Source organism: Triticum urartu, chromosome 1A, assembly GCF_056163025.1.
Source record: "Triticum urartu cultivar PI428250 chromosome 1A, HENAU_Tu73, whole genome shotgun sequence".
NCBI lineage: Eukaryota > Viridiplantae > Streptophyta > Magnoliopsida > Poales > Poaceae > Triticum > Triticum urartu.
In genome coordinates, this window is record NC_141873.1 from 594129409 (window position 1) to 594155948 (window position 26540).

Genomic DNA, 26540 nt, shown 5'->3' on the forward strand with positions numbered 1-26540 from the left:
GCTCAAGCAGAAACACAAAAATTTTCAACGAATATTAGAAAAAAGGTTCATAACTTCATCAGCCACTGAATTGGGTCGATTTGCCTTGAAGATATCAAATAAGAAAAATCAAATGTTGGTTCTAGTTGAAGATCCGCAGCATCGGTAGTAATAAGTGCGAGAAACCACACAGATGTGTTGGCTGTCATATAGGTTCAGAAATTAACAATTTCAGACTAGTTTCAGATTTGTTTGTAGTTGATGCAAGGGAGGGACACCATTCCTGAGAGAGACAAGATCAACTATACATCTATCTAGCCTAGCCTAGCCTAGGAGGGGAAGGAGAGGAAAAGTAAGGCTCTAGATGTAGACGAGGGAGAAATTGGAGCCTGCCTGCCTGGTGTATCCTTGTTCCTAGAGCCAGCCTTGTGTACATACTTCTGGTTGGCTCACAATCTGAACAAGAGTGGTAGCCCAGCCCAGCCAATTAGTTTTTGCTCATATGATATGCTACCATTAGACTTGTTGCATTTTTCTTCATGTCAAAAGACTTTTCCAACATTTCACCTCAACATCAAACAAGTGCAGCAACCCACTTCAAAAACATCAAGAAACAAGCCAAAAATATGTCCCAAACCACACAGGATTCATTCATTCAAAACCATGATGACCATAGCATTCCACCAACCAATTCCAATTCCGAATCACAGCGGCTTTTTTGTTCGATTCAACAACAAACGCATCAACACTAACAGCTCAACGGTTTCTCCCTTCCCTTCCCTCAGGATCAGGCTAGGTAAGGTAGGTAGGGAACACGTACGACAACACAAGACATATAAGTAGAGAGCCTAACACAGCAGCATAACGATAATAATCTCATAGGGCAGACAGATCAAAATAATAGCAACTGGAGCCAGCCAGCCAGCCAACACCTTCCTCTCCTCTTCACTTGGCCTCGTGCTTTGCCTTGGAGTGCGAAGCTAGAGCGCCCTCGCTGTTGAATGTCCTGCGCAAAACCAATCAAGAGAGATTCACCATGTTAGCAACACTGGAATCCACAGTCATCATCTAATAACTGTCCAAACAGAAATATATATATAGCACAAGAGAAAAGACTTATTACTTGCTGCACGACTTGCACGCGACCGACCCTCCAGACTTGGGCGACTTGTCGCTGGTAGCCGGGGTCTTGCCTGCCTTCTTGGCCGGGTGAGGAGTCGCCACATGGACAGCTCCCTTCTTGTCACCTGCAAACAAAGGCCATCCATCATCAGCAAACAACCAAGGCCACACCATATCATGGGCTGCTCACATTCATTGCAAGGCTGATTGATATCACACACACAATGTTATACCTGTCTTCTGGCCTGACGGTGTTGCAATCTTGGCCTTCTTGTCAGTAACAGGGGTCTTCAACACGCTTCCAGCCGCCCTCTTCTTCCCAGTCTCTTGCTTCTGAATAGCAGCATAATGTTGGGTGTCAGGTAACAAACTAGGCATCCAGAGAGAAAATTATAATAAAACATCGACATCAAAAACAATCATACTACCTTGGGTGTTTCTTCTTCCTCCTCATCAGAGCTATCCTCACTATCATCAGAGGAATCATCACCGTCCTCACTATCATCCTACAATAATATGTGACCAGCAGCTTCAGTCAAGCATCCATTCATATGCATATATACCATAATAGCTAGATTAACAATTTCGGTCAAGCATCCATTCATATGCATATATACCATAATAGGTAGATTAACAATCTCGGTCAAGCATGAATTCATATGCATATCTATCATAATAGGTAGATTTAACAATTTCAGTCAAGCATGAATCTATATGGATATGTACCATAATAGTAGATTATCAAATTCAGTCAAGAATCAATCTATATGCATAGCTACCACAAATAGGTGAAAAACAATTTCAGTGAGCACAAACTATGCATATCTACCATAATAGGTGATGGCAGTTTCAGTCAAGCATCAATCTAGAAAAACCTAGACCAGGCCATATATATAACATAAACAAATTATGGGGCGACAATTAAATGAACTCACAGAATCATCCTCCATGGGAATCAATGATCCATCATCACCAGAGTCATCTTGGCTGTCATCCTCATCACTGTCATCATCATCATCGCTGTTATCATCCTTGTTAGATTTTCCCCCATCCTTAGCAGCAGGCTTGGACTTTGAAGGGGCAGCAGTGTCAATCTTAACCTGCTTCTTCTGCTCCTTGGCTTCAGGTTTGCCTTGAAAAGGAAGAAAGAAGAAAAATGCATTGACAAGGGTCATCATCTCTCCATTTCCACTGGTGTTCCATCCAAGATAGATGTGACTAGAAGCAACAGGGGAAATGTGCATACCATTCTCCTTGGTGAGTGCTGGAATGATGGTGTCTTGCTCCTCCTCAGACTCGTCCTCGGAATCAAAATCCATCGTGGAAGCAGGGGAAAAGGCAGGTCAAGGAAACAAGACTCTCAAGTAGCACATACTTGATAAAGAAATATTATTACTAGTATATATGTAAAAAAGGATATTCATCTCCGTCGGCAGGCTGGAAAACCTTGTAGCCAGAGAAGAAGACGCTGGACGTCTTGGAATTGTGTGAGAGCTCAAACTCCTTCTCAAAGACGAGGTCGAACTGGATCTGAGGGAACTTGTCAGTAGAGAGGGTCCCGATGGCTAGCTTCTGGTCGCCAATCTTGACGAACATGGTAGCCTTGTCATCCTTCTTGACTTCACCAAGGGCACCCTGGCATGGAAACACGAACGCACACATAAGAGGAGGAAGAAATGAATAATGACCAAACAAAAAAAAATATTTCAATCATGAAGCAATACTATAATAATATTTCAATCATGAAGCAATACTATAATTCACCCGCAAAAAAAGAAGCAATACTATAATAATAATAATAATAATAATAATAATAATAATAGAATAGGTAGAGAAGAGTTAATTGATATGGTGAGGACAAGAGAGCAGCAGCAGACCTGGGAGAGATGGAGGAAGTGGTCATCATCAGGTGAAACCTTGACGGACTGGTTAGGCTTAACCTCAAGGCCTGCACAGCACAAACATTATTAAAATTAAAAAAATGAAGACATGTACAGGGAAATAGATTGATTGATTGATTTTTTTTAAAAAAAATCATCATACTCACGTTTTTAACAAGCCATTAGATTACAGAGAGACAGACTATCTAATCAATCAATCATGTTATTGTGGGAGCACCATACAACAGCAGTAAGTAGACAGACAGACAAACATGTTATTGCTAGGGTTTGACGGCTCGGCTCGGCTCGCTGAAATCAAATCCAATCCAATCCAATCCAATCCAATCCAATCCAATCCAATCCAATCCAATCCAATCCGCTAAACTAATCTAATCTAATAGTAGGATGGACGATATACATACATACATACATACCGCAACAAACAAACAAACCAACCAATTTGGGCGCGTTCAAGGAATGCTTGCTTACCCCAGAACTCCATGTCAACCGGCGGCGGCGGAGGGTGGCGGCGGTCTAGGGTTTAAGCCGACGGAGGGAGGGGATGGATTGGATTGGGGAATGGACTGGGGGTTTGGAGCGGAGCCTTTTAAAAGACCCAGGGCACGACCCCGCCGTCCGATCATGCGCTCCGCGGCATCCTGGCCCTTGGTTCATCCCTCCCTAACCTAGACGCGACTGGACTGGACCCGATAGATGATGCGTGGGTGGGTGGGCCGACTGCATGGGCTGCACTGCACCGCCTGCCCTAACCTATCTTACTACTACTGGACTACTTTTATTTATTTATTTTTTATATTTGTTTCTTTCTTTCATTCTTCATCTTCTCCTCAAGTGTTTTTAATTATCAACTTCTTTCTCCATAAAATTCAAAATCAGATCACTAAATTCAATAAATATTCACAAGCACATCACCAACACTTTTTAAATTCACAGACATTTTTTTTCAAAATCACCAACATTTTTTTACCCATGAATAGTTTTTTTTCGAGAAAAATACCAATCTATTCATTTTCAATCATGGCAATACAACCAACACCATAAATAAATAATAAAAATTGTATCCACATCCGTAGACCACCTACCAACGACTACAAACACTTAAGCGAGCCGTCATCGCCCCTCCCTAGCTAGAGCAGGGCAAAACTTGTTGTAGTACACAGTCGGAAAGTCGTCGTGCTAAGGCCCCATAGGACCAGCACAACAGAACAGCAAACACCTATCGGGAGCTCCCTCGAATTGTGCACTTGGATCGGGGAGCGCCTATTCAAGTCTAAAGTTCACGAATTTGAGAGAAGATCATGAGTTTGAACAAATGTTCATGAATTTGAAAAAAGTTTACAATTTTGGAAAAGAAACAAAAAAAAACTGACCGAATAGGAAAACAATAGAAAACGGGACTAGGATTGTGCTGCTATTTTTCTTTAGCGTTAGAATTGCCACATACTCTTTCCGTCCTCAAATAGGTGTACATAGAAATTTAAAACAAAGTATGAAAGATGTAAGTAGTCTCCTCCTTAATTACCCCACCTTCATTGAGCTAAGTGCATATAGAAAGTGAGGAGACCATGTGTTAGATGTACTAATTGGTCTTGATTCTCGTGTGATGAGTGAGAATCATTTTTTTTATTTTTAAAGTGCATGGAGAACATAGAAGTACATTCTTTTATCTACAAAATTTGAATGCTAAATGTACACTTATTTAAGGACGGAAGGAGTAGAAAGCGGGAAAAAAAGCAACCCAATTGGTTACTGCAGCTTAAAGTAAACCTTGAGGGTTGAAGTTTGAATCTCCGTGGCGCATGTTATCTGAAGATTAAAGAAAACAAAATAAAATAAAATAGGCCGAGCCCATGACAAAGGGAGGGTGTGCGCCGGTTTGTGGATATATGCCTTTTAATTGATGCTTAGTGTATAAAGTATACAAGCACTGCATCTGCCTTGCATAGCCCAGTCTAACATTGGGTGGGGCTGTTTGGAAGTAGTACATTTGTTGTTGCAGCAGGATTAGCAGCAGGCACGAACAACTCCTAACGCCTGGGTCAGGGTCAGGGTCAGGCTAAGCAAAGTGCAGATGCAGGGGTATGCCCAGGCTAGTCGGGAATTGCTTCTGTGGACATCAACCAAACCTTTTTTTTTTTGAAAAGAATACAAAAGCATTCCATTAACAAGGCAAGCTGGACTCACCAGCGACAAGGTTTTTTACATCCCTAGGGAGTGGATAGTATTTCGCTGCCAACACCTGTGCGCACAAAGACGTTGGGCTTTGTAACATTCTCCAAGACTGCCTTGCTAGCATCTCCAGCTTCTGCCATGTCTCCGCACATCCCACCACCAGCACTCCTCGGAGCCGAAGGAGATTTTGCCGCCTGCGATGATTGTTGGTCCTTTCTCGGCCTCCCACGCGGTCTCTTGATCGATGAAGTTGGAGTTGCTTCTAAATCTGGTTGTTTTTTCCTTCCTCTTCCTCCCATGCCCTGGTCGCGGCGGCTTCTTCCTTGGCCTCCCCGGCCCTCTCTTGGTCCCCGATGTATCGCCTCCCTTGGATCGCGTAGCCATAGCACCTCCACTCTGAAAAGTGCAAGCTTGGGTGGGTGCGGCTACTTTGTGACAGCCCAGGTTCCTGTAGCTTGGGCTTCTTCCACGGCCTCTCTTGGTCAGTCGATGGGGAGGAAGCATCCAGCAGCACATAGCAACCCGCATTATCGTTCTCCTCCAACATTCTCTTGGTCCCCCTTGTTGGAGTCGGAGGAGAGTTTGGTGCTTGTGATGATTGCTGGCCCTCTCTTGATTCCAGCTTTAGGAGTGGACCTTGCTGCTGGCGGTGTCTCCTTTGTTGGCCTCACACGCAGTCTCCTGGTTTTTGTCGACGCGCGCGGCATCAACAAACATTGTTGGAGTCAGAGGAGAGCTTGGTGCTTGTGATGATTGTTGGTCCTTTTTCGGCCGCCCCTGCGGTCTCTTGATCACTGCAGTTGGAGTTGCTTGTGAATCTGGTTGTTTGTCCTTGCTCGGCCTCCCAAGCGGGTTTCACGGCAGCCTCTTGCATTTGAATGGCCTCTCTTGATCCCTGACGAATAGCCTCCTCCTCCGGATCCATTCTGAAAAGTCCAAGCTTGGCCTCTGTCGGTGACTGGGGAGGAGTCCAGCAGCACACAACAACCAGCATTCTCCTCCGAGTCCAAGGAGGAAACTTGCACACTGTTTTGTCCGAGGTCAGCGGTGTGGACGTCAATTTTTTTCTTCTAATACACCTTAAACATTTTTCAAATACAAATTTAACATTTTCTTAATATATGATCAAAACACACATTTTAAACATTTTTTAAATGCTTGGTTAACATTTTTAATAGAAGAGTAACTTTTTTTTGAATACTTGGTCAACATTTCCCTATACACACTTTTAAACATTTTCAAATGCTCGATTAACAGTTTTCAAATAAGAAGATTACATTTTTTAATACATGGTCAACATTTTTTCTATACACATTTAAAATTCCCAAATGCTTGATTAATATTTTTCAAATACTTGTTCAACATTTTTTATTAACATTTTTTTTGTAGATGATCAAAAAGATTCATCATTTTTTAATACATAATCAACTACTCCCTCCGTCTCATAATGTAAGACGTTTTTTGACACTACACTAGTGTCAAAAAATGCCCCATAGACGGAGGGAGTACCTTTCTATACACGTTAAATATTTTTCTGAATTCTTGATTAACATTTTTCAAATACTCATTCAACATGTTCCAAATGCTTGATCAACATTTTTCAAATTCTTGTTCAACATTTTTCAAATGTTTTTTGTAGAGTGTTATTTGTAATATATATATATATATATATATATATATTTAGAATATGTTGAAGTATAAACAAAAGTACAAAAATAATGCAAAAAACAGAAAAAAATTTGGTTGTGTCCTCTCGAGATATAGGGGCGCCCTGCAGGAAACGCTGGACTCGAGTGCCTCGGAGAAAACCGCGCCAGTCCCTCGCCCAAATAGGATCTTTCCTTTTTTTTTCTTTTAGATTAGAAAAACAAAACAAAGCAAAACAAAGCAAAGGCGATGGAGGAGGGAGTATTTCCTTAGGCCTCTTCAAAGCAGAAAACGGGCACAGTAGACGCGTCCATGGATAGTGATACGGGAGTCGGCCATCCAACTTTATTCATCAAACATTTGGAGACATTTCAAACATAAATTTTAAAAAAACCAGACGATTTTCATGCAAGCCGAACGATTTTCATTTAAACTGAACCAAATTATTACATTTTTGACATATTTCAATTAAACAAATACAGACATGGTACTTTTTTTAAAACCTGGTCTAAATCTTCCCTAGTGGTGGGGGCGTCCCTTCCCTAGCTCTTCAAACTAGTCATAATGCAATTAATTCAAACCTGATGATCGACAAACATACTCATCATCATCATCATCTAGCAACTACTACAAAATAGTACGTACACCCAGTCAGTCCAGCATGCAGCCACACTTATCTTTTTACAACAACAATATAATCTATCTGTGTTACTCATACATGCATGCAGAAGAATTAGTGTCGTGTTAATAATTTACTTTTTTGCAATGCACATGACAAACTGTTGAAACCAAACGCACCTGTAGAGATTTCGGAAATGAACAAGCGGAGAATAAGCAAAGACAGTAGTCATGTTAGCGAGCAAGGAAGGACACAATAACAATAACATGCATGCAAATTCAGACATACACTTTCAGTCCAGTTCAGGCACTCACTCACCTTCTTCATTGCAAGCAAAGCGAGTGAGTGAATCAACATCCCTGATAGATACCACACAGTAAACATCAATCACCTAACAGCAGCTATCAACATCCGCACTCCCCACAACCTAAACTAACACTCATCTCATCTTTGCGACGGACCCTACGTAGGTGGTCTCAGTACCACTGACTGACTGTCTGTTAATTAGGCAGGCCAGTCCTTCCTGATCTCAAAGCTGTACCTCATGTCTAGGTACACCTTCCCATCATCGTCGACAAACTGCAACACCAACCAAAATCAATCCAGGCAGTGCACACATACTACATATTAACCAACCAACTCTGGTTGGTATGACAAAAGAAAAGATAGATTCACTGCAACTAAATAGCTGGCACATGCAAACTTTTTCTATGTATGTACCTTACCTTTAATCTAGCAGAATAGGAGCCCCTCGCAAAGATGCCGCTTGGGGTGCTATCTTCTTCAGCCTTGTATGTGTAGGGCTCCTGCTGAGGGCTGAATGTCCCCAGCATCACCTTCTGGTTCTCCACTGCAAAAACAGAGGGAACAGGACTCACTCAGAGAGTTATTTACTTATGATGATGGACAACATGTATGTATGTAGCTCCAGTTAGAGAGGGGACATGGATATCATGTGCAACGTTCAATCATGACGGTCATCACAATGGGTGGATCATTGCAGATTAACTCAACTATACTCAGTGAGTGAACTGCAGTCACACAGTATGCATCCAACATATAACACTGTGGGCGCCTTCTTCCTTCAGAATTAATTATGGACCATTCTGCTGCTACACACAGCATTCAGTCGTCCTATTTTTTGTTGAGACATACAGTATAATTCACTTAAGGATTATTGGGAGGGGCTGGCATTTTTCAATCAAGTTCTCGTTTTATGGAGGCACAGCTGCAGAGCATATATAACAAATTCTCATATTCAGCTCAACATTTGCTAATGTTATATTCTTGGGGTGTCTTCCTATTTTCGCAGGGATACATAATTTTCTTTAAGGATTATTTATTTCCCAACAATGGAAATGAGATAAAATCCACAATGTTGAAACCCAGCATGTCTTGAGCGACAGCAGGCGTTTTTGTTTTCACCTATGCTACTCTTCTTATTCTGTTCATCATAATGTCAAAAGAATATATGCAATGTAACCAAAACCTGCTCGAGACACAGCAGCCTAAGATGGAACTGAAAGTTAAAACCAGTGGATTCATTTTGTATCGTGAGTGGAACAATTATGTTGTCTCATAAGATGTTGAACAGACAAACACGGGAGTAAATCTTTGATGAAACAGAATAGCAGGAAAATATTACTTGCGACTACATACATCACATGCCTAGATGTACTGTAATTGGATAAGGTGTGAATTCAATTCAGTGACAAATAAGCAGGAAAATGCAAAGCAGGTTCAGATCAAAACAAGTATAGTGGTATATTTTGAAACAAATTCTCGTATTATGGAGGCACAGGCTGCAGAGCATATATAAGCAACAAAGATGATGGATAGATATAACAATGCACATAGATAGATATAGATGTGTGTGTGTGTGTGTGTGTGTGTGTGTGTGTGTGTGTGTTTAATTGGATAAGGTGTGAATTCAATTCAGCGATAGACAGACTGTGGCGCCATGGTACTTTATGCAAATAAGCAGTAAACTGTAACCCAGGCTCAGATGTGTCAAAAACAAGTATACTAGTATATCTCAAGGAGCTGTCCTCATTTTTCAAACAAAATTATAATTTACATATATGAGCAACAAAGAGGATGGATGGATGGATGGATGGATGGATAACATTAGAGGTGTGTTTAATTAATTTATTTAAGGAGTTGTTTACAAGGAAAGGAAAGGAAAGGAAAGGAAAGGAAGGAAGTGGTCACCTTTTACTCCGGTCTTCCAGACGGTGTGCGAGTAGTTGAGACCGGACACGATGTTGTTGGAGACGGTGAAGGAGAAGCGGAAGCTGTAGGCGGTGCCGTCCTTGAGCGTGAAGGCGTGGCCCTTGTCATCAGGCACAAACGGAATCGGCAAAACCAGGTCAGGCCTCCCTGGTGCCAAGATGGTGAGGTTGAGTATGGCCACCTCTGGTTCGACGGTCTCTGGACAATGGACATAGCCGCAGTGCATAGGAACGGAACAGTGAGTCAGTCTCACAACCGGTGTGATAATAATATAAGAAGATAAATTACAGATATGCAGCAGAGATACATCATCCCTGCCAAGTGCTCTCTCTCTCTCTCTCTCTCTCTCTCTCTCTCTCTCTCTCTCTCGACAAGGAAAAGCTGGTAACAAGTAGTGTTGTTTTAGTATAATTTAGTGTGTGTAATATATACTGGAAGAGATGCATCGTCTCTGTCAAGTGGTACATTTGCATTTGCATTGCAGACAGGCATTGTGAGACACAGACAGGTAGCAGTAGTAGAGTGAGTGAGTGAGTTACCAGCTCCAAGGGCAAGGAGGAGGTTGGTGGTGTGGACAGCATCTGGTCCGAGGAGCTGCTCCTTCCATCTGCGGAGGCTGTCGTCCTCCTCCCCCTCCTCCTCCTACATTACATATTTACGTAGATCCATCCACCCATTTGCAGTTTCAGTATCTATTACTAGTACCTACTCCATTAAAAAGAAAGAAAGAAAGAAAGAAAGAAAGAAAGATGCAGATGCAGGTGGAAGTTGCTTTGCTTGCCTTGTGGAGGTGGAGGTGTAGGAGGTCCTTGAGGGGAACCTGAGGGCCCAGCGCCATCTTCACCGCACCCATGTCCTCCTCCTCTTCTTCTTGCTCTTCTTCTTCTTCATCCTGCTCCTCCTCCTCCGGCGGGACGCTGCTGACGGAGACGGACGCTTCCTCCTCCTGCTGATCCATCTTCACTCCCTGGATCCCCTCCCCTCCCTAAAGATTTAGAAGCAAAATCAAATCTTGGAGGCGGCGAGCGGCGTGATTGATTTGGGGGAAAAGGAAAGGGAAGGGAAGGGGATGTGGGGATTTGTTTTTGCTCAGCAGCCAGCAGCACGGCAGCAGGCTTTGGGTTGGGGTTGGGGTTGGGGGGTTGGGTTGTTGTGCGATTCAGATTTTAGCTCAACTTTTGTTTTTGTGACAGGGAAGGAAGCTCATGATGGGTGGATGTATGATTCGTCTCCACTTTCCTTCTTTCTTTCTTTCTTTCTTTCTTTCTTTCACAATTCACGAATACAAATAAAAAAATAGTTTTGCTAATTTGTCGTTAGGGTCACAACTAAAAAACCGTCTCTGCTAAATGCCAGGCATTAGTTAGTTCCGCTTTGCCCGAGGCCCAAGATGGGGCGGGCAAGTGTGAGCCGACGGTAGCTAGTCTCAAATTTGATAATGTGAATCGACAATGTGGGGGAGGGGGCTTAGAGGGGATGAAAGAGAACAAGCGTGTGAGTCCGAAACAAAGTGGTTGAGAAGAATCACTAACATGCCAATTCTCACACCAAAACATCACATAATCCTCCAAATTAACATGGACACTCGCAATGGCCCTATAATTCTCATTCAACTTAAGGATACCACACCACCAAAACGAACCACAGAGGACAGTGGCGTGGGGAACCACACCATCATAAATAAAGAGTTTCAAATCAAGAAGACTCAAGGGATATCAACTTTGTTGTTAAACTTGTGCAAATGCTTAACCAACAAGCCCTGATTCTGAATATGAAGATTGATAATGCCAAGACCGCCCTCATCCTTAGGCCTACAAAGCAAATCCCATGCAGCTAAAGACTATTTGGGAGTATCAGAGTTTCCCTCCATAGACACTGCCTCTCAATGCTTTCAAGATGCTTGATAATTTCAAGAGGGATATGCAAACTATAGATAAAGTATATTGGCATGGAGGAGAGGACATATCTTAAGAGTTGCAATCTTGCACCCTGATTTAATAAACAAGAGCTAGGAGATAATCTCCTCTCCAACCTATCCACCAAAGGGAGTAAATCCTTCCTAGCCTAGTAGCACCCACTAGCAGACCAAGATATGTAAAAGGCATGGTGCCCATCTTGCAATCAAATAGAGTGGATAACTTCAGAGCTTCTCCATCGGGGACATTGATGGGAACCAAAGATGACTTGTTAAAATTAACCTTTAGACTAGCAGAAGCAGAAAAGAAATGCATCATGTCTTTAAGAGAAAAGGAACTGATTATCCACTGTAGGTATAATTATATTGTATCATCAACATACTGCACAATGTGAAACTATTGATCATGTGAAGGGATGGGCAAAGACAAAACTCCTCTGACAAGCATATCATTAACAACCCACTGAAGGAGGTCTACTGCTAAGACAAATAGTAGGGGAGATAAAGGGTCACCCTAGCGAACCCGTCTCTTGCAAACAAATTGTTCCGAGGCACACTATTTAAAAGAACTGATGAAGAGCCTAAAGACAAAATCTCTCCAATCCAGCCAAGCCACCTATCATCAAAACCCTTGAACTTCAGTATCTCCAAAATGGCATCATGCTCAAATGTATCAAAAGCTTTAGCATAAACAAGCATAAGAATGAGCAAGGGTCTTTTGGACTGATGGCATTGATGTAAATACTCCAAAGTCCAGGCAATGCAATTCTGGATGGACCTACACTTAAGAAACCCATACTGACTTTTATGTATGCACTTGAGGGAAATGCCCTTTCAGTGATGTTCAATAGTAATGCGCCAACCTAACGAGATCGTCCATCCAGGGAGACCTGACATCGTCAAACAACCGGAGAGATCCGACAACGCCCAATAAAGAAAGTTGGCCACAAGGCGTTGTTCCAGTGGCCGATAATTAGCCCAGACACCCAGAACGAGCCGGAGCGTAAGGGTACCGACCAAAGTGATGGAGAGGGGCGGGAAGAAGGCACTGGGGCAACGCACCAACCTCCAAAGTCAAACAGATGGGTAGACGCCATAGAAGACGTTAGCCGGATAGCCATGTCGGTCGGGCAGGCCGACAAAGGGACCCAATCATGAGGTGGCCAACAACTGGGCACGCATCAGCATGACCTCACCCACCCCCCCCTCCCCAGTGGCCAGGTAGCACCCACCCACCCACCCACCCACACACACAGAGAGAGAGAGAGCACCAATCTAGCAGACCCAATGGTGTGGAACATCTGGTTAGCCACAAAAGGGACCCGACTATGAGGAGTTCAACATCCGGCCAACATAGCAATCGAACTCCGCCACATAGCCTTCACCAATGCATGAAATGCACATGCAACAGCGAGGCAAAAGACGATAGATGATAGGGCCCCAACCGTGCACGTGGCACATGCGTCATGGACCCCAAAGACGACATTGTAGTGAGGCGCGGGATTGTGCGACCGGACGGCAAGGAGGGCGCTAGGCAGGCAACGACGCACTACACAGAGGGCGGTTGAGGGCGTGAATGCCCCTAGGAGGCATGTACTCCACCGTCCCTTAAAAAGCAGTGTATTTTTCGAGACGGTCTCCATGGCGAGTTGGAAACGCGGGCCATGGTGAGTTGTTCGACATGTTCACGCCATATAGATATAGATCTTTGTCCTTCTAAAACTATATGTGGGTGTATTTTTGGCACTGTGTTACTATCATGTGTTTTGCTTTTAAGTAGATTGCCCATCGTGATGCCGTGAATGTAGCTTTCGTTTGGCATGACGCCTTCGATTTGGCTTGCATCATTATCGAATAAAACATGAATTGACTTGCTCTTCTCTAACATTACATTCAGAATGACGAACCGTTAGAGCATGCCACATCCAAATTACTAACTCTGTTTGTGAAAAATTATCTCGGTAATACACATTCATCGTTTGTCAGATGTCATAGATGGCTGTAACTATTTCTATGTTTGCGGAGGTCTGATTTTACCTTTTTTTTGCAGTTAGATTCTATCAGGAAAAAAAAGATAATCGGCGCCTCTGGTAGGTTTTGGTTTTACTATTGGCGCCAAAGTTCTGATGGCGTTGGTAGTAGTTATAGCAGACAGCTTATTGTTATAAGTTTTTTGGTTCAACTAACTGCAGATGTTTTTGGCTAAAGAAAGTTACATTTGCTTTTGTGATGGAGGAAGATAAACTTTAGCCCTCACACATAACTACGATATACTCCTTGTCGGCAAGTATATACATACTGACTTTTCAGCCTTTTGAGATCCTACATATGTATGACTTGCGTCCCTAGTTGATATATTAAATATGTGCATGTATGCTTTCTATTTAATTTTCTCTTTGTGTGGGGTAATTTTTGTGGTACAAAAGAGGAATAACAATGCTGCTGAACGCCATTCAGTGCAAGGAATAAAAGAAAGGGTGTGTCTAGGGCACATCTAGATGTGCCCTAGTTATTGCACATCTAAGTGAGTGAATCAAACACAAAGAGGAAAAGAAAAAAAGAAAAAGAAAATATCCACACAAATCTCGATGTAAGATTAATGACATAGGACTTAGATGTGCAATACTTATGGCGCATCTAGATGCGCTTTAGCAAAACTGTAAAAGAAAAATATAGATAAACTAGATACTTTAATAAAATGATCAACTAGCTGGAAAAAGACGGCCTGACTGCTTCTAGTAGCATATCATACATGGAGATGGAGACGGAGATGAAAACCATACGTCCATCTCCTGTCCAAGTCCAAGCAGAGGAGAGCGCGCAGAGCAAAGCAGAGAGGCAATGACATACATAGATACAATACATTTCATAAGTATTTCACTTTGATTTGATTTGATTTGCACAGTAAACAGAAAGAGAAGAAGAGATTATGTGCACGATAAACAAAGGATCCTTGAGGACGGACAGATGTGATAGATAGATAACCAATCACACCTCAAAGAGAAGAAAGAGACTAGACGAATACGTATACTGAGCATCATAACTTCATTGGACGCATAGGCAAAAAACACATATTTGACCTGTGGACGAAAACAATACAAAATTTGAACTGTTTTTGAAAAAATTGTACGCTGCTGACCCTTTCGAGTGGCGCCCGACAGCCAGGCGCCACACCCTATTGTGCAGCGCCTTTGCCTTAGGCGTCGCACCCCCGGCCAGCGTGGCAGCCCGGGGCCAGGTGCAGCCCCACAGCCAGTAGTGCAGCGCCTAACCGCTGGGCGCCACACAGTGTAATGTGCAACGCCTATCGCTTGGGCGCTGCACTCTGACTTAAGCCGCATCGGACCAGCCCTCCCGAGCAGCTCTTCCCTCTCTCCAGGGAGTTGTTCTCTGGAACAAAGAGCAATAGCGGCGCCCCCTTCGGATCCCCCCACCCCTCTCAGATCTGAAGATTTAAGCCGTGGATTCGATCTCCAATCCCTCCTACTAGGTAAACTCCTCCGTTCCCTTTCTTTTCCTCCGTAAATTCATTGCCATTTTAGAGATTTGTCCAAGATTGGGTGGAACCCTTGATTTGCTTGGTTTGGATCTTTATTTGTCCAAGATTGGGTGTTGTGATGGAGGATGTGTAGTCATAGTGGTACTATATGATTCTTGTTAGTGAAACCTAGATTGTTTATTTTTTTTAGATATATATGAAATGCCTAGTGTCGGTGTCAAAATCGGCGGATCTCGGGTAGGGGGTCTCGAACTGTGCATCTAGGATCGATGGTAACAGGAGACGGGGGACACGATGTTTACCCAGGTTCGGGCCCTCTCTATGGAGGTAATACCCTACTTCCTGCTTGATTAATCTTGATGAATATGAGTATTACAAGAGTTGATCTACCACAAGATCATAATGGCTAAACCCTAGAAGCCTAGCCTATGTGAATATGGTAATGAGTATATGTGTCTGTCCTTTCCGGACTACCCCCTTCGGTTTATATAGACACCGAGGGGATCTAGGGTTTACATGGAGTCGGTTACATAAGAAGGAATCTTCGGTCGCCAAGCTTGCCTTCCATGCCAAGTAGAGTCCAATCTGGACACGAGTATGGTCTTCGATCTTCACAGCCCATCAGTCCGACCCATGGATAACAGGTCGGACGCCCGAGGACCCCTTAGTCCTGTAAGTGCATCTAATGCTCCTTAGTGATTTTGGTGTATTGAAGACTTATAGGTTAAGGAACTAATGTGTTTTTGAGTGTACACAGGTCTATAAGTCTATGAGGAGTTTGATATTTACAGAGAAAGTCGACCCCTTAAAATGAAGTTCTTCGGCTGAAGACTTTCTGAAGACTTTGAAAGTGAAGAAATTGGTGCAATCGTAAAGACTTGGTATTCATTCGAGGAACATGAAGCGTGAAGATTTTTGTTTTCGTAGTTTCATTTTCTCTTTCTTGAGTCATAGGAAACACCATGCTGTTAAAGGGGGTCGAGGAAATACTAAGGAAAATTTTCCATGTGATGCTCAACTCAAAATCCTACACCTACCAATCCCTTCGAGTGAAGCCATTGGAAATCTCATACAGTTCAGTCATATTCTTCAGTGACAGAGACGAAGTTCTTCTGGTCTCTGAGGAATTTGTTTTGACTGAGGAGTTAGGAATTCGCCAGTGCGGATTGCCTACACAGTGAGGAACATGATAGCCCTGAGGAATTTGATACTCAAATTCCCGACCGTTGCTGTGCCTTGTGCCAGCTATCCCAAAATATCTACCCACCTAACGATCATATCATTGAAGGGCATTTATGTCTTATCATGTCGGGCTGCTCCCTAGGCTATAAATAGCCGCCCCCTACAGCCACTAGCTGGTTGGCTGCTCCGAGAGAAACTGACACTTGTCATTTGAGAGCATCCCATCCTCCGAGGACTTTGAGCGAAAATCATCAAGTGAGGAAAACCCAAACCTAAACACCTACAAACCCCAAGTGATTGAGCATCACTGAAGAGATTGATCCTGCGTGGATCTGACGCTTTTTACCTTTGAAGACTGTGCTTCTTCCAGACGGTTAGGCGTCAAGGTCTAGAGCATCCAAGAGGAATTGTGGATCGCCGAGTGACCAAATTTGTGAAGGTTCGGAAGTCACCTGAAGACTTACCACGAGTGACTGGGCGAGGTCTGTGTGACCTTAGCTCAAGGAGAATACGGTGAGGACTGTGTGTCCGGGACTGTGTGTCCTCAGGTTTAAATACCTATCTGCTCCAACCAGATGTACAACTGAGACCGCAGTTGGAACTAGTCTACCAAATCATTGTCTTCCCCAAGCTCACTAGTTCTATTTCCTCAACTCTTTCATTTCCTCATAACTGTGTTGAGTGCTTGTTCGTATCTGTGTTTGAAGACTTTGACTTTGACTTTCTCAATTTCCTCAGTTCAATTTCTTCAGTCTGTTTGACTTCATCCTGTGTTATCCTGTGCTTACGCTCTCTGTACTCTGTGCTTGTCTTCATTTCATCATGATGACTATGCTTGTGTTCTGTTATGTTTACTTTTGAGTACTTATTCCGCTGCTAGTAGTTCTTCGCTAAGGAATTTCCTCACCTGCAAATTCCTCAGTGAAGAATTCATAAAAATCGCCTATTCACCCCCTCTAGTCGATATAACGCACTTTCAATTGGTATCAGAGCAAGGTACTCCCTTGTTCTGTGTGATTTTGGTTTAACCACCTGGAGTTCTAGTTATGTCGACCGCAGGTATGATCAAGGTTTCTGCTAGGTGTCCTACCTTCGATGGGACGGACTACCCCTACTAGAAGAATAAGATGCACATGGATCTTGAGGCAATTGATAACGATCTCTGGTATGTTGTGGAAAATGGTGTTCCCTCAGTCACACTTTCTCTGAATGCTGCTGATGTGAAGAGATTTAAGCAACTCGACTCTCAAGCGAAGAATATCATATGTGGCCATCTGAGCAAAGGACAGTATGGAAGAGTGAGTGCTTTGGAAACTGCTAAGCTTATCTGGGATAGGCTGTCCAAAGTCAATGAAGGAGTCTCAACACAGCGTGACTCTCGAGTTGATGTTCTTCGCAATCTCTTCAACCGCTTTAAAAGACTCGACAACGAAAATGTTCAGCATACCTTCGATCGCCTCACTGACATCTCAAATGAGCTTCAAGCACTTGGTGCCACTGACATCACCGACCATGAGGTGGTGAAGAAATTGCTGAGATCGCTTGATTCCTCATTTGATACTCTGGCATTGATGATACAAGAACGTGCTGATTACAAGTCACTTGATCCCGCTGATATCCTCAAGAGGCTAAATACTCATGAGTTCCAGCTTGCTGAAAAGAGAGATCTCTATGGTTCGAGCTATGGCAGATCACGTGCCCTGAAGGCCAAGGCAGTGTCTGAATCTGAAGATGAAGATTCTGGTAGTAGCCTTGGTGATCCTGAAGATTTGAGCCATGAGCTAGCACTGCTCATGAAGAAATTCCAGAAGTTCTCAAGGCGTGGTCGCTTTGGAAAAATCCTCAAGGAGCAATGATTCCTCATCCAGTGACTACGAGAAGAGGCTTTGTCACAAATGCAAGAAGCCTGGACACTATATTAAAGATTGTCCTCAGTGGGAAAAAGAATCAAAGAATAAGAAATACAAGGATTACAGTTCTGATGATGCGAATAAAAAGAAGAAATCCTCAAAATCATCATCATCAAAATCCTCAAGGTCTTCGTCATACAAAAAGAGCAGCTCCAAGAAGGCTCGGGCGTTCATTGGCAAGGAAATGGACTCTGAGGCTGAATCTGAGGAACATGAGGAAGAGGAGGCATCTGAGGAGTCTGAGTCTGGTGTGGCGAGCCTGGCTCTCACTACTGCTTTAGTCAAAAAGTCCATCTTCAACTCTGGAGAAAATGGCTTCACCAACAAGGCTGATGGAAACAATGATGACTACGCTCCCACCTATTGCTTCATGGCAAAAGGTGCCAAGGTACTCAAATACCCCTCCTCTGAATCAAGTGAGAATGAATCTGATGAAAACCTCAAACCCAGCTACTCCAAACTTGCTAAGATTGCTGTAAAACAACATAAGGCTTTTGAAAAGGTTCAAAACATGCAAGATAAAAGTGATGATATATTGGGTGAAGAAATGGATCTCACTAAAACCTTGACTGAAAATCTTCAGAGACTTCAGTCTAGGTTTGACAACCTTCAAGGTCATCATAACTGTTGGAAATATGCCCTAGAGGCAATAATAAAAGCATTATTATTATATTTCCTTGTTCATGATAATTGTCTTTATTCATGCTATAATTGTGTTATCCGGAAATCGTAATACATGTGTGAATAACAGACACCAACATGTCCCTAGTAAGCCTCTAGTTGACTAGCTCGTTGATCAACAGATAGTCATGGTTTCCTGACTATGGACATTGGATGTCATTGGTAACGAGATCACATCATTAGGAGAATGATGTGATGGACAAGACCCAATCCTAAACATAGCTTAAAGATCGTATAGTTCGTTTGCTAGAGTTTTTCCAATGTCAAAGTATCTTTTCCTTAGACCATGAGATCATGTAACTCCCGGATACCGCAGGAGTGCTTTGGGTATACCAAACATCACAACGTAACTGGGTGACTATAAAGGTAGACTACGGGTATCTCCGAAAGTGTCTGTTGGGTTGACACGGATCAAGACTGGGATTTGTTACTCCGTGTGACGGAGAGGTATCACTGGGCCCACTCGGTAATGCATCATCATTATGAGCTCAAAGTGACCAAGTGTCTGGTCACGGGATCATACATTACGGTACGAGTAAAGTGAATTGCCGGTAACGAGATTGAACGAGGTATGGGGATACCGACGATCGAATCTCGGGCAAGTAACATATCGATTGACAAAGGGAATTGCATACGGGGTTGCTTGAATCCTCGACATCGTGGTTCATCCGATGAGATCATCGTGGAGCATGTGGGAGCCAACATGGGTATCCAGATCCCGCTGTTGGTTATTGTCCGGAGAGTCGTCTCGGTCATGTCTGCATGTCTCCCGAACCCGTAGGGTCTACACACTTAAGGTTCGGTGACGCTAGGGTTGTAGGGATATGTATATGCAGTAACCCGAATGTTGTTCAGAGTCCTGGATGAGATCCCGGACGTCACGAGGAGTTCCGGAATGGTCCGGAGGTAAAGAATTATATATAGGAAGTGCTATTTCGGCCATCGGGACAAGTTTCGGGGTTATCGGTATTGTACCGGGACCACCGGAAGGGTCCCGGGGGTCCACCGGGTGGGGCCACCTGCCCCGGGGGCCACATGGGCTGTAGGGGGTGCGCCTTGGCCTACATGGGCCAAGGGCACCAGCCCCAAGAGGCCCATGCGCCTAGGGTTCACAAAAGGGAAGAGTCCCACTAGTGGAAGGCACCTCCTAGGTGCCTTGGGGGGGAGGGAAACCTCCCTTGGCCGCCGCCCCCTAGGAGATTGGATCTCCTAGGGCCGGCGCCCCCCCTAGGCCCTCCTATATATAGTGGGGAAGGAGGGCTTTTCATATACGCCTTTGGTTGCCTCCTTCTCCCTCTCCAACACCTCCTCCTCCTCCATAGCGCTTGGCGAAGCCCTGACGGAGTACTGCAGCTCCATCACCACCACGCCGTCGTGCTGCTGCCGGAGCCATCGTCCTGAACCTCTCCTTCCCTCTTGCTGGATCAAGAAGAAGGAGACGTTACGCTGACCGTACGTGTGTTGAACGCGGAGGTGCCATCCGTTCGGTGCTAGGATCTCCGGTGATTTGGATCACGTCGTGTTCGACTACCTCATCCCCGTTCTTTGAACGCTTCTGCTCACGATCTACAAAGGTATGTAGATGCATCCGATCACTCGTTGCTAGATGAACTCATAGATGGATCTTGGTGAAACCGTAGGAAATTTTTTGTTTTCTGCAACGTTCCCCAACAGTGGCATCATGAGCTAGGTCTATGCGTAGTTCTTCTTGCGCGAGTAGAACACAATTTGTTGTGGGCGTAGATGTTGTCAACTTTCTTGCCGTTACTAGTCTTATCTTGCTTCAACGGTATTGTGGGATGAAGCGGCCCGGACCAACCTTACACGTACGCTTACGTGAGACCGGTTCCACCGACTAACATGCACAAGTTGCATAAGGTGGCTGGCGGGTGTCTGTCTCTCCTACTTTAGTTGGAGCGGATTCGATGAAAAGGGTCCTTATGAAGGGTAAATAGAAGTTGACAAATCACGTTGTGGCTTTCACGTAGGTAAGAAAACGTTCTTGCTAGAACCCTACTTCAGCCACGTAAAACTTGCAACAACAATTAGAGGACGTCTAACTTGTTTTTGCAGCAAGTGCTTTGTGATATGATATGGCCAAAGTTGTGATGAATGATGAATGATCTATATGTGATGTATGAGATGTTCATGCTATTGTAATAGGAATCACGACTTGCATGACAACCGGCAGGAGCCATAGGAGTTGTCTTTTATTTTTTGTATGACCTGCGTGTCATTGAGAAACGCCATGTAAATTACTTTACTTTATTGCTAAACGTGTTAGCCATAGTAGTAGAAGTAATAGTTGGCGAGCAACTTCATGGAGACACAATGATGGAGATCATGATGATGGAGATCATGGTGTCATGCCGGTGACAAGATGATCATGGAGCCCCAAGATGGAGATCAAAGGAGCTATGTGATATTGGCCATATCATGTCACTATTATTATTTGATTGCATGTGATGTTTATCATGTTTTTGCATCTTGTTTGCTTAGAACGACGGTAGTAAATAAGATGATCCCTCATAATAATTTCAAGAAAGTGTTCCCCCTAACTGTGCACCATTGCGACAGTTCGTTGTTTCGAAGCACCACGTGATGATCGGGTGTGATAGATTCCAACGTTCACATACAACGGGTGTAAGACAGATTTACACATGCAAATACTTAGGTTGACTTGACGAGCCTAGCATGTACAGACATGGCCTCGGAACACAGAAGACCGAAAGGTCGAGCATGAGTCGTATAGAAGATACGATCAACATGAAGATGTTCACCGACGTTGGCTAGTCCGTCTCACGTGATGATTGGACATGGCCTAGTTAACTCGGATCATGTTATACTTAGATTACAGGAGGGATGTTTATCTAAGTGGGAGTTCATTGAATAATTTGATTAGATGAACTTAATTATCATGAACTTAGTCTAAAATCTTTACAATATGTCTTGTAGATCAAATGGCCAACGTAGTCCTCAACTTCAACGCGTTCCTAGAGAAAACCAAGCTGAAAGACGATGGCAGCAACTACACGAACTGGGTCCGGAACCTGAGGATCATCCTCATAGCTGCCAAGAAAGATTATGTCCTACAAGCACCACTAGGTGACGCACCTGTTCTCCCTGCAGAACAAGAAGTTATGAACACTTGGCAGGCACGTACTGATGACTACTCCCTCGTTCAGTGTGGCATGCTTTACAGCTTAGAGTCGGGGCTCCAAAAACGTTTTGAGAGACACGGAGCATATGAGATGTTCGAAGAGCTGAAAATGGTTTTCCAAGCTCATGCCCGGGTCGAGAGATATCAAGTCTCCGACAAGTTCTTCAGCTGTAAGATGGAGGAAAACAGTTCTGTCAGTGAGCACATACTCACTATGTCTGGGTTGCATAACCGCTTGACTCAGCTGGGAGTTAATCTCCCGGATGACACGGTCATTGACAGAATCCTTCAGTCGCTTCCACCGAGCTACAAGAGCTTTGTGATGAACTTCAATATGCAGGGGATGGAAAAGACCATTCCTGAAGTATTTGCAATGTTGAAATCAGCAGAGGTAGAAGTCAAAAAGGAACATCAAGTGTTGATGGTGAATAAAACCACTAAGTTCAAGAAAGGCAAGGGTAAGAAAACCTTCAAGAAAGATGGCAAGGGAGTTGCCGCGCCCGGCAAGCAAGCTGCCGGGAAGAAGCCAAAGAATGGACCCAAGCCCGAGACTGAGTGCTTTTATTGCAAGGAAAGTGGTCACTGGAAGCAGAACTGCCCCAAATACTTAGCGGACAAGAAGGCCGGCAAAACAAAAGGTATATGTGATATACATGTAATTGATGTGTACCTTACCAGTACTCGTAGTAGCTCCTGGGTATTTGATACCGGTGCAGTTGCTCACATTTGTAACTCAAAGCAGGAGCTGCGGAATAAGCGGAGACTGGCGAAGGACGAGATGACGATGCGCGTCGGGAATGGTTCCAAGGTCGATGTGATCGCCGTCGGCATGCTACCTCTACATTTACCTACGGGATTAGTTTTGAACCTCAATAATTGTTATTTAGTGCCAAGTTTGAGCATGAACATTGTATCAGGATCTCGTTTAATTCGAGATGGCTACTCATTTAAATCTGGTGGTTGTTCTATTTATATGTGAGATATGTTTTATGGTCATGCTCCTATGGTGAATGGTTTATTCTTAATGAATCTCGAGCGTAATGCTACACATATTCATAGTGTGAGTACCAAGAGATGTAAGATTGATAATGATAGTCCCACATACTTGTGGCACTGCCGCCTTGGTCACATAGGTGTCAAACGCATGAAGAAGCTCCATGCTGATGGACTTTTAGAGTCTCTTGATTACGAATCATTTGACACGTGCGAACCATGCCTCATGGGTAAAATGACCAAGACTCCGTTCTCAGGAACAATGGAGCGAGCAACCAACTTATTGGAAATCATACATACTGATGTGTGCGGTCCAATGAGTGTTGAGGCTCGCGGTGGCTATCGTTATGTTCTCACCCTCACTGATGACTTGAGTAGATATGGGTATGTCTACTTAATGAAACACAAGTCTGAGACCTTTGAAAAGTTCAAAGAATTTCAGAGTGAGGTTGAGAATCAACGTGACAGGAAAATCAAGTTCCTGCGATCAGATCTTGGAGGAGAATACTTGAGTCACGAGTTTGGCACACACTTAAGAAAATGTGGAATAGTTTCACAACTCACGCCGCCTGGAACACCTCAGCGTAATGGTGTGTCCGAACGTCGTAATCGCACTCTATTAGATATGGTGCGATCTATGATGTCTCTTACCGATTTACCGCTATCTTTTTGGGGCTATGCTTTAGAGACTGCCGCATTCACTTTAAATAGGGCTCCGTCGAAATCCGTTGAGATGAACCGTATGAATTATGGTTTGGGAAGAAACCTAAGCTGTCATTTCTAAAAGTTTGGGGATGCGATGCTTATGTCAAGAAACTTCAACCTGAAAAGCTCGAACCCAAGTCGGAAAATTGCGTCTTCATAGGATACCCTAAAGAAACTATTGGGTATACCTTCTACCTCAGATCTGAAGGCAAGATCTTTGTTGCAAAGAATGGATCCTTTCTAGAGAAAGAGTTTCTCTCGAAAGAAGTAAGTGGGAGGAAAGTAGAACTTGATGAAGTATTACCTCTTGATCCGGAAAAGGGCGCAACTCAAGAAAATGTTCCTGAGGTGCCTGCACCGACTAGAGAGGAAGTTAATGATGATGATCAAGATACTTCTGATCAAGCTCCTACTGAAATTCGTAGGTCCACAAGGACACGTTCCGCACCAGAGTGGTACGGCAACCCTGTCTTGGAAATCATGTTGTTAGACAACGGTGAACCTTCGAACTATGAAGAAGCGATGGCAGGCCCGGATTCCGACAAATGGCTAGAAGCCATGAAATCCGAGATAGGATCCATGTATGAAAACGAAGTATGGACTTTGACTGACTTGCCCGTAGAGCGGCGAGCCATAGAAAATAAATGGATCTTTAAGAAGAAGACATACGCGGATGGTAATGTGACCATCTATAAAGCTCGGCTTGTCGCTAAGGGTTATCGACAAGCTCAAGGGGTTGACTATGATGAGACTTTCTCACCGGTAGCGAAGCTAAAGTCCGTCCGAATCATGTTAGCAATTGCCGCTTTCTACAATTATGAGATATGGCAAATGGACGTCAAAACGGCATTCCTTAATGGTTTCCTTAAGGAAGAATTGTATATGATGCAGCCGGAAGGTTTTGTCGATCCTAAGAATGCTGACAAGGTATGCAAGCTTCAACGCTCGATTTATGGGCTGGTGCAAGCATCTCAGAGTTGGAACATTCGCTTTGATGAGATGATCAAAGCGTTTGGGTTTACGCAGACTTATGGAGAAGCCTGTGTTTACAAGAAAGTGAGTGGGAGCTCTGTAGCATTTCTCATATTATATGTAGATGACATACTTTTGATGGGAAATGATATAGAACTCTTGGACAGCATTAAGGCCTACTTGAATAAGAGTTTTTCAATGAAGGACCTTGGAGAAGCTGCTTATATATTAGGCATCAAGATCTACAGAGATAGATCAAGACGCCTCATAGGTCTTTCACAAAGCACATACCTTGATAAGATATTGAAGAAGTTCAATATGGATCAGTCTAAGAAGGGGTTCTTGCCTGTGCTGCAAGGTGTGAAATTGAGCTCAGCTCAATGTCGGACCACGGCAGAAGATATAGAAGAGATGAGTGTCATCCCCTATGCCTCAGCCATAGGTTCTATTATGTATGCCATGCTGTGCACCAGACCTGATGTAAACCTTGCCGTAAGTTTGGTAGGTAGGTACCAAAGTAATCCCGACAAGGAACACTGGACAGCGGTCAAGAATATCCTGAAGTACCTGAAAAGGACTAATGAAATGTTTCTCGTTTATGGAGGTGAAGAAAAGCTCGTCGTAAAGGGTTACGTCGATGCTAGCTTCGACACAGATCTGGATGACTCTAAGTCACAGACCGGATACGTGTATATTTTGAATGGTGGGGCAGTAAGCTGGTGCAGTTGCAAGCAGAGCGTCGTGGCGGGATCTACATGTGAAGCAGAGTACATGGCAGCCTCAGAGGCAGCACATGAAGCAATTTGGGTGAAGGAGTTCATCACCGACCTAGGAGTCATACCCAATGCGTCGGGGCCGATCAAGCTCTTCTGTGACAACACTGGAGCTATTGCTCTTGCCAAGGAGCCCAGGTTTCACAAGAAGACAAGGCACATCAAGCGTCGCTTCAACTCCATTCGTGAAAATGTTCAAGATGGAGACATAGAGATTTGTAAAGTACATACGGACCTGAATGTAGCAGATCCGTTGACTAAACCTCTCCCTAGGGCAAAACATGATCAACACCAGAATTCCATGGGTGTTCGATTCATCACAATGTAACTAGATTATTGACTCTAGTGCAAGTGGGAGACTGTTGGAAATATGCCCTAGAGGCAATAATAAAAGCATTATTATTATATTTCCTTGTTCATGATAATTGTCTTTATTCATGCTATAATTGTGTTATCCGGAAATCGTAATACATGTGTGAATAACAGACACCAACATGTCCCTAGTAAGCCTCTAGTTGACTAGCTCGTTGATCAACAGATAGTCATGGTTTCCTGACTATGGACATTGGATGTCATTGGTAACGAGATCACATCATTAGGAGAATGATGTGATGGACAAGACCCAATCCTAAACATAGCTTAAAGATCGTATAGTTCGTTTGCTAGAGTTTTTCCAATGTCAAAATATCTTTTCCTTAGACCATGAGATCATGTAACTCCCGGATACCGTAGGAGTGCTTTGGGTATACCAAACATCACAACGTAACTGGGTGACTATAAAGGTAGACTACGGGTATCTCCGAAAGTGTCTGTTGGGTTGACACGGATCAAGACTGGGATTTGTTACTCCGTGTGATGGAGAGGTATCACTGGGCCCACTCGGTAATGCATCATCATTATGAGCTCAAAGTGACCAAGTGTCTGGTCACGGGATCATACATTACGGTACGAGTAAAGTGAATTGCCGGTAACGAGATTGAACGAGGTATGGGGATACCGACGATCGAATCTCAGGCAAGTAACATATCGATTGACAAAGGGAATTGCATACGGGGTTGCTTGAATCCTCGACATCGTG

At 43.7% G+C, this 26540-nt stretch overlaps 2 protein-coding genes across 2 annotated transcripts; both read right to left on the reverse strand.

Moving 5' to 3' along the window:
- Positions 1 to 606: 606 nt before the first annotated feature.
- LOC125530677 (histone deacetylase HDT2) lies at positions 607 to 3623 on the reverse strand. The gene is made up of 9 exons (XM_048695072.2): positions 3471 to 3623; positions 2979 to 3049; positions 2522 to 2736; positions 2348 to 2421; positions 2037 to 2233; positions 1530 to 1607; positions 1335 to 1434; positions 1103 to 1226; positions 607 to 985 (listed from the first exon to the last, which is right to left on the reverse strand). The coding sequence occupies exons 1-9, from the start codon at positions 3481 to 3483 to the stop codon at positions 925 to 927; spliced, it is 933 nt and encodes a 310-aa protein (XP_048551029.2). The 5' UTR covers positions 3484 to 3623; the 3' UTR covers positions 607 to 924.
- A 4050-nt stretch (positions 3624 to 7673) lies between these two features.
- Positions 7674 to 10848, reverse strand: LOC147993271 (rho GDP-dissociation inhibitor 1-like). Its single transcript, XM_087534012.1, has 5 exons — positions 10454 to 10848; positions 10212 to 10314; positions 9652 to 9870; positions 8166 to 8290; positions 7674 to 8019 (listed from the first exon to the last, which is right to left on the reverse strand). The coding sequence occupies exons 1-5, from the start codon at positions 10628 to 10630 to the stop codon at positions 7945 to 7947; spliced, it is 699 nt and encodes a 232-aa protein (XP_087390138.1). The 5' UTR covers positions 10631 to 10848; the 3' UTR covers positions 7674 to 7944.
- Between the last annotated feature and the right edge of the window lie 15692 nt (positions 10849 to 26540).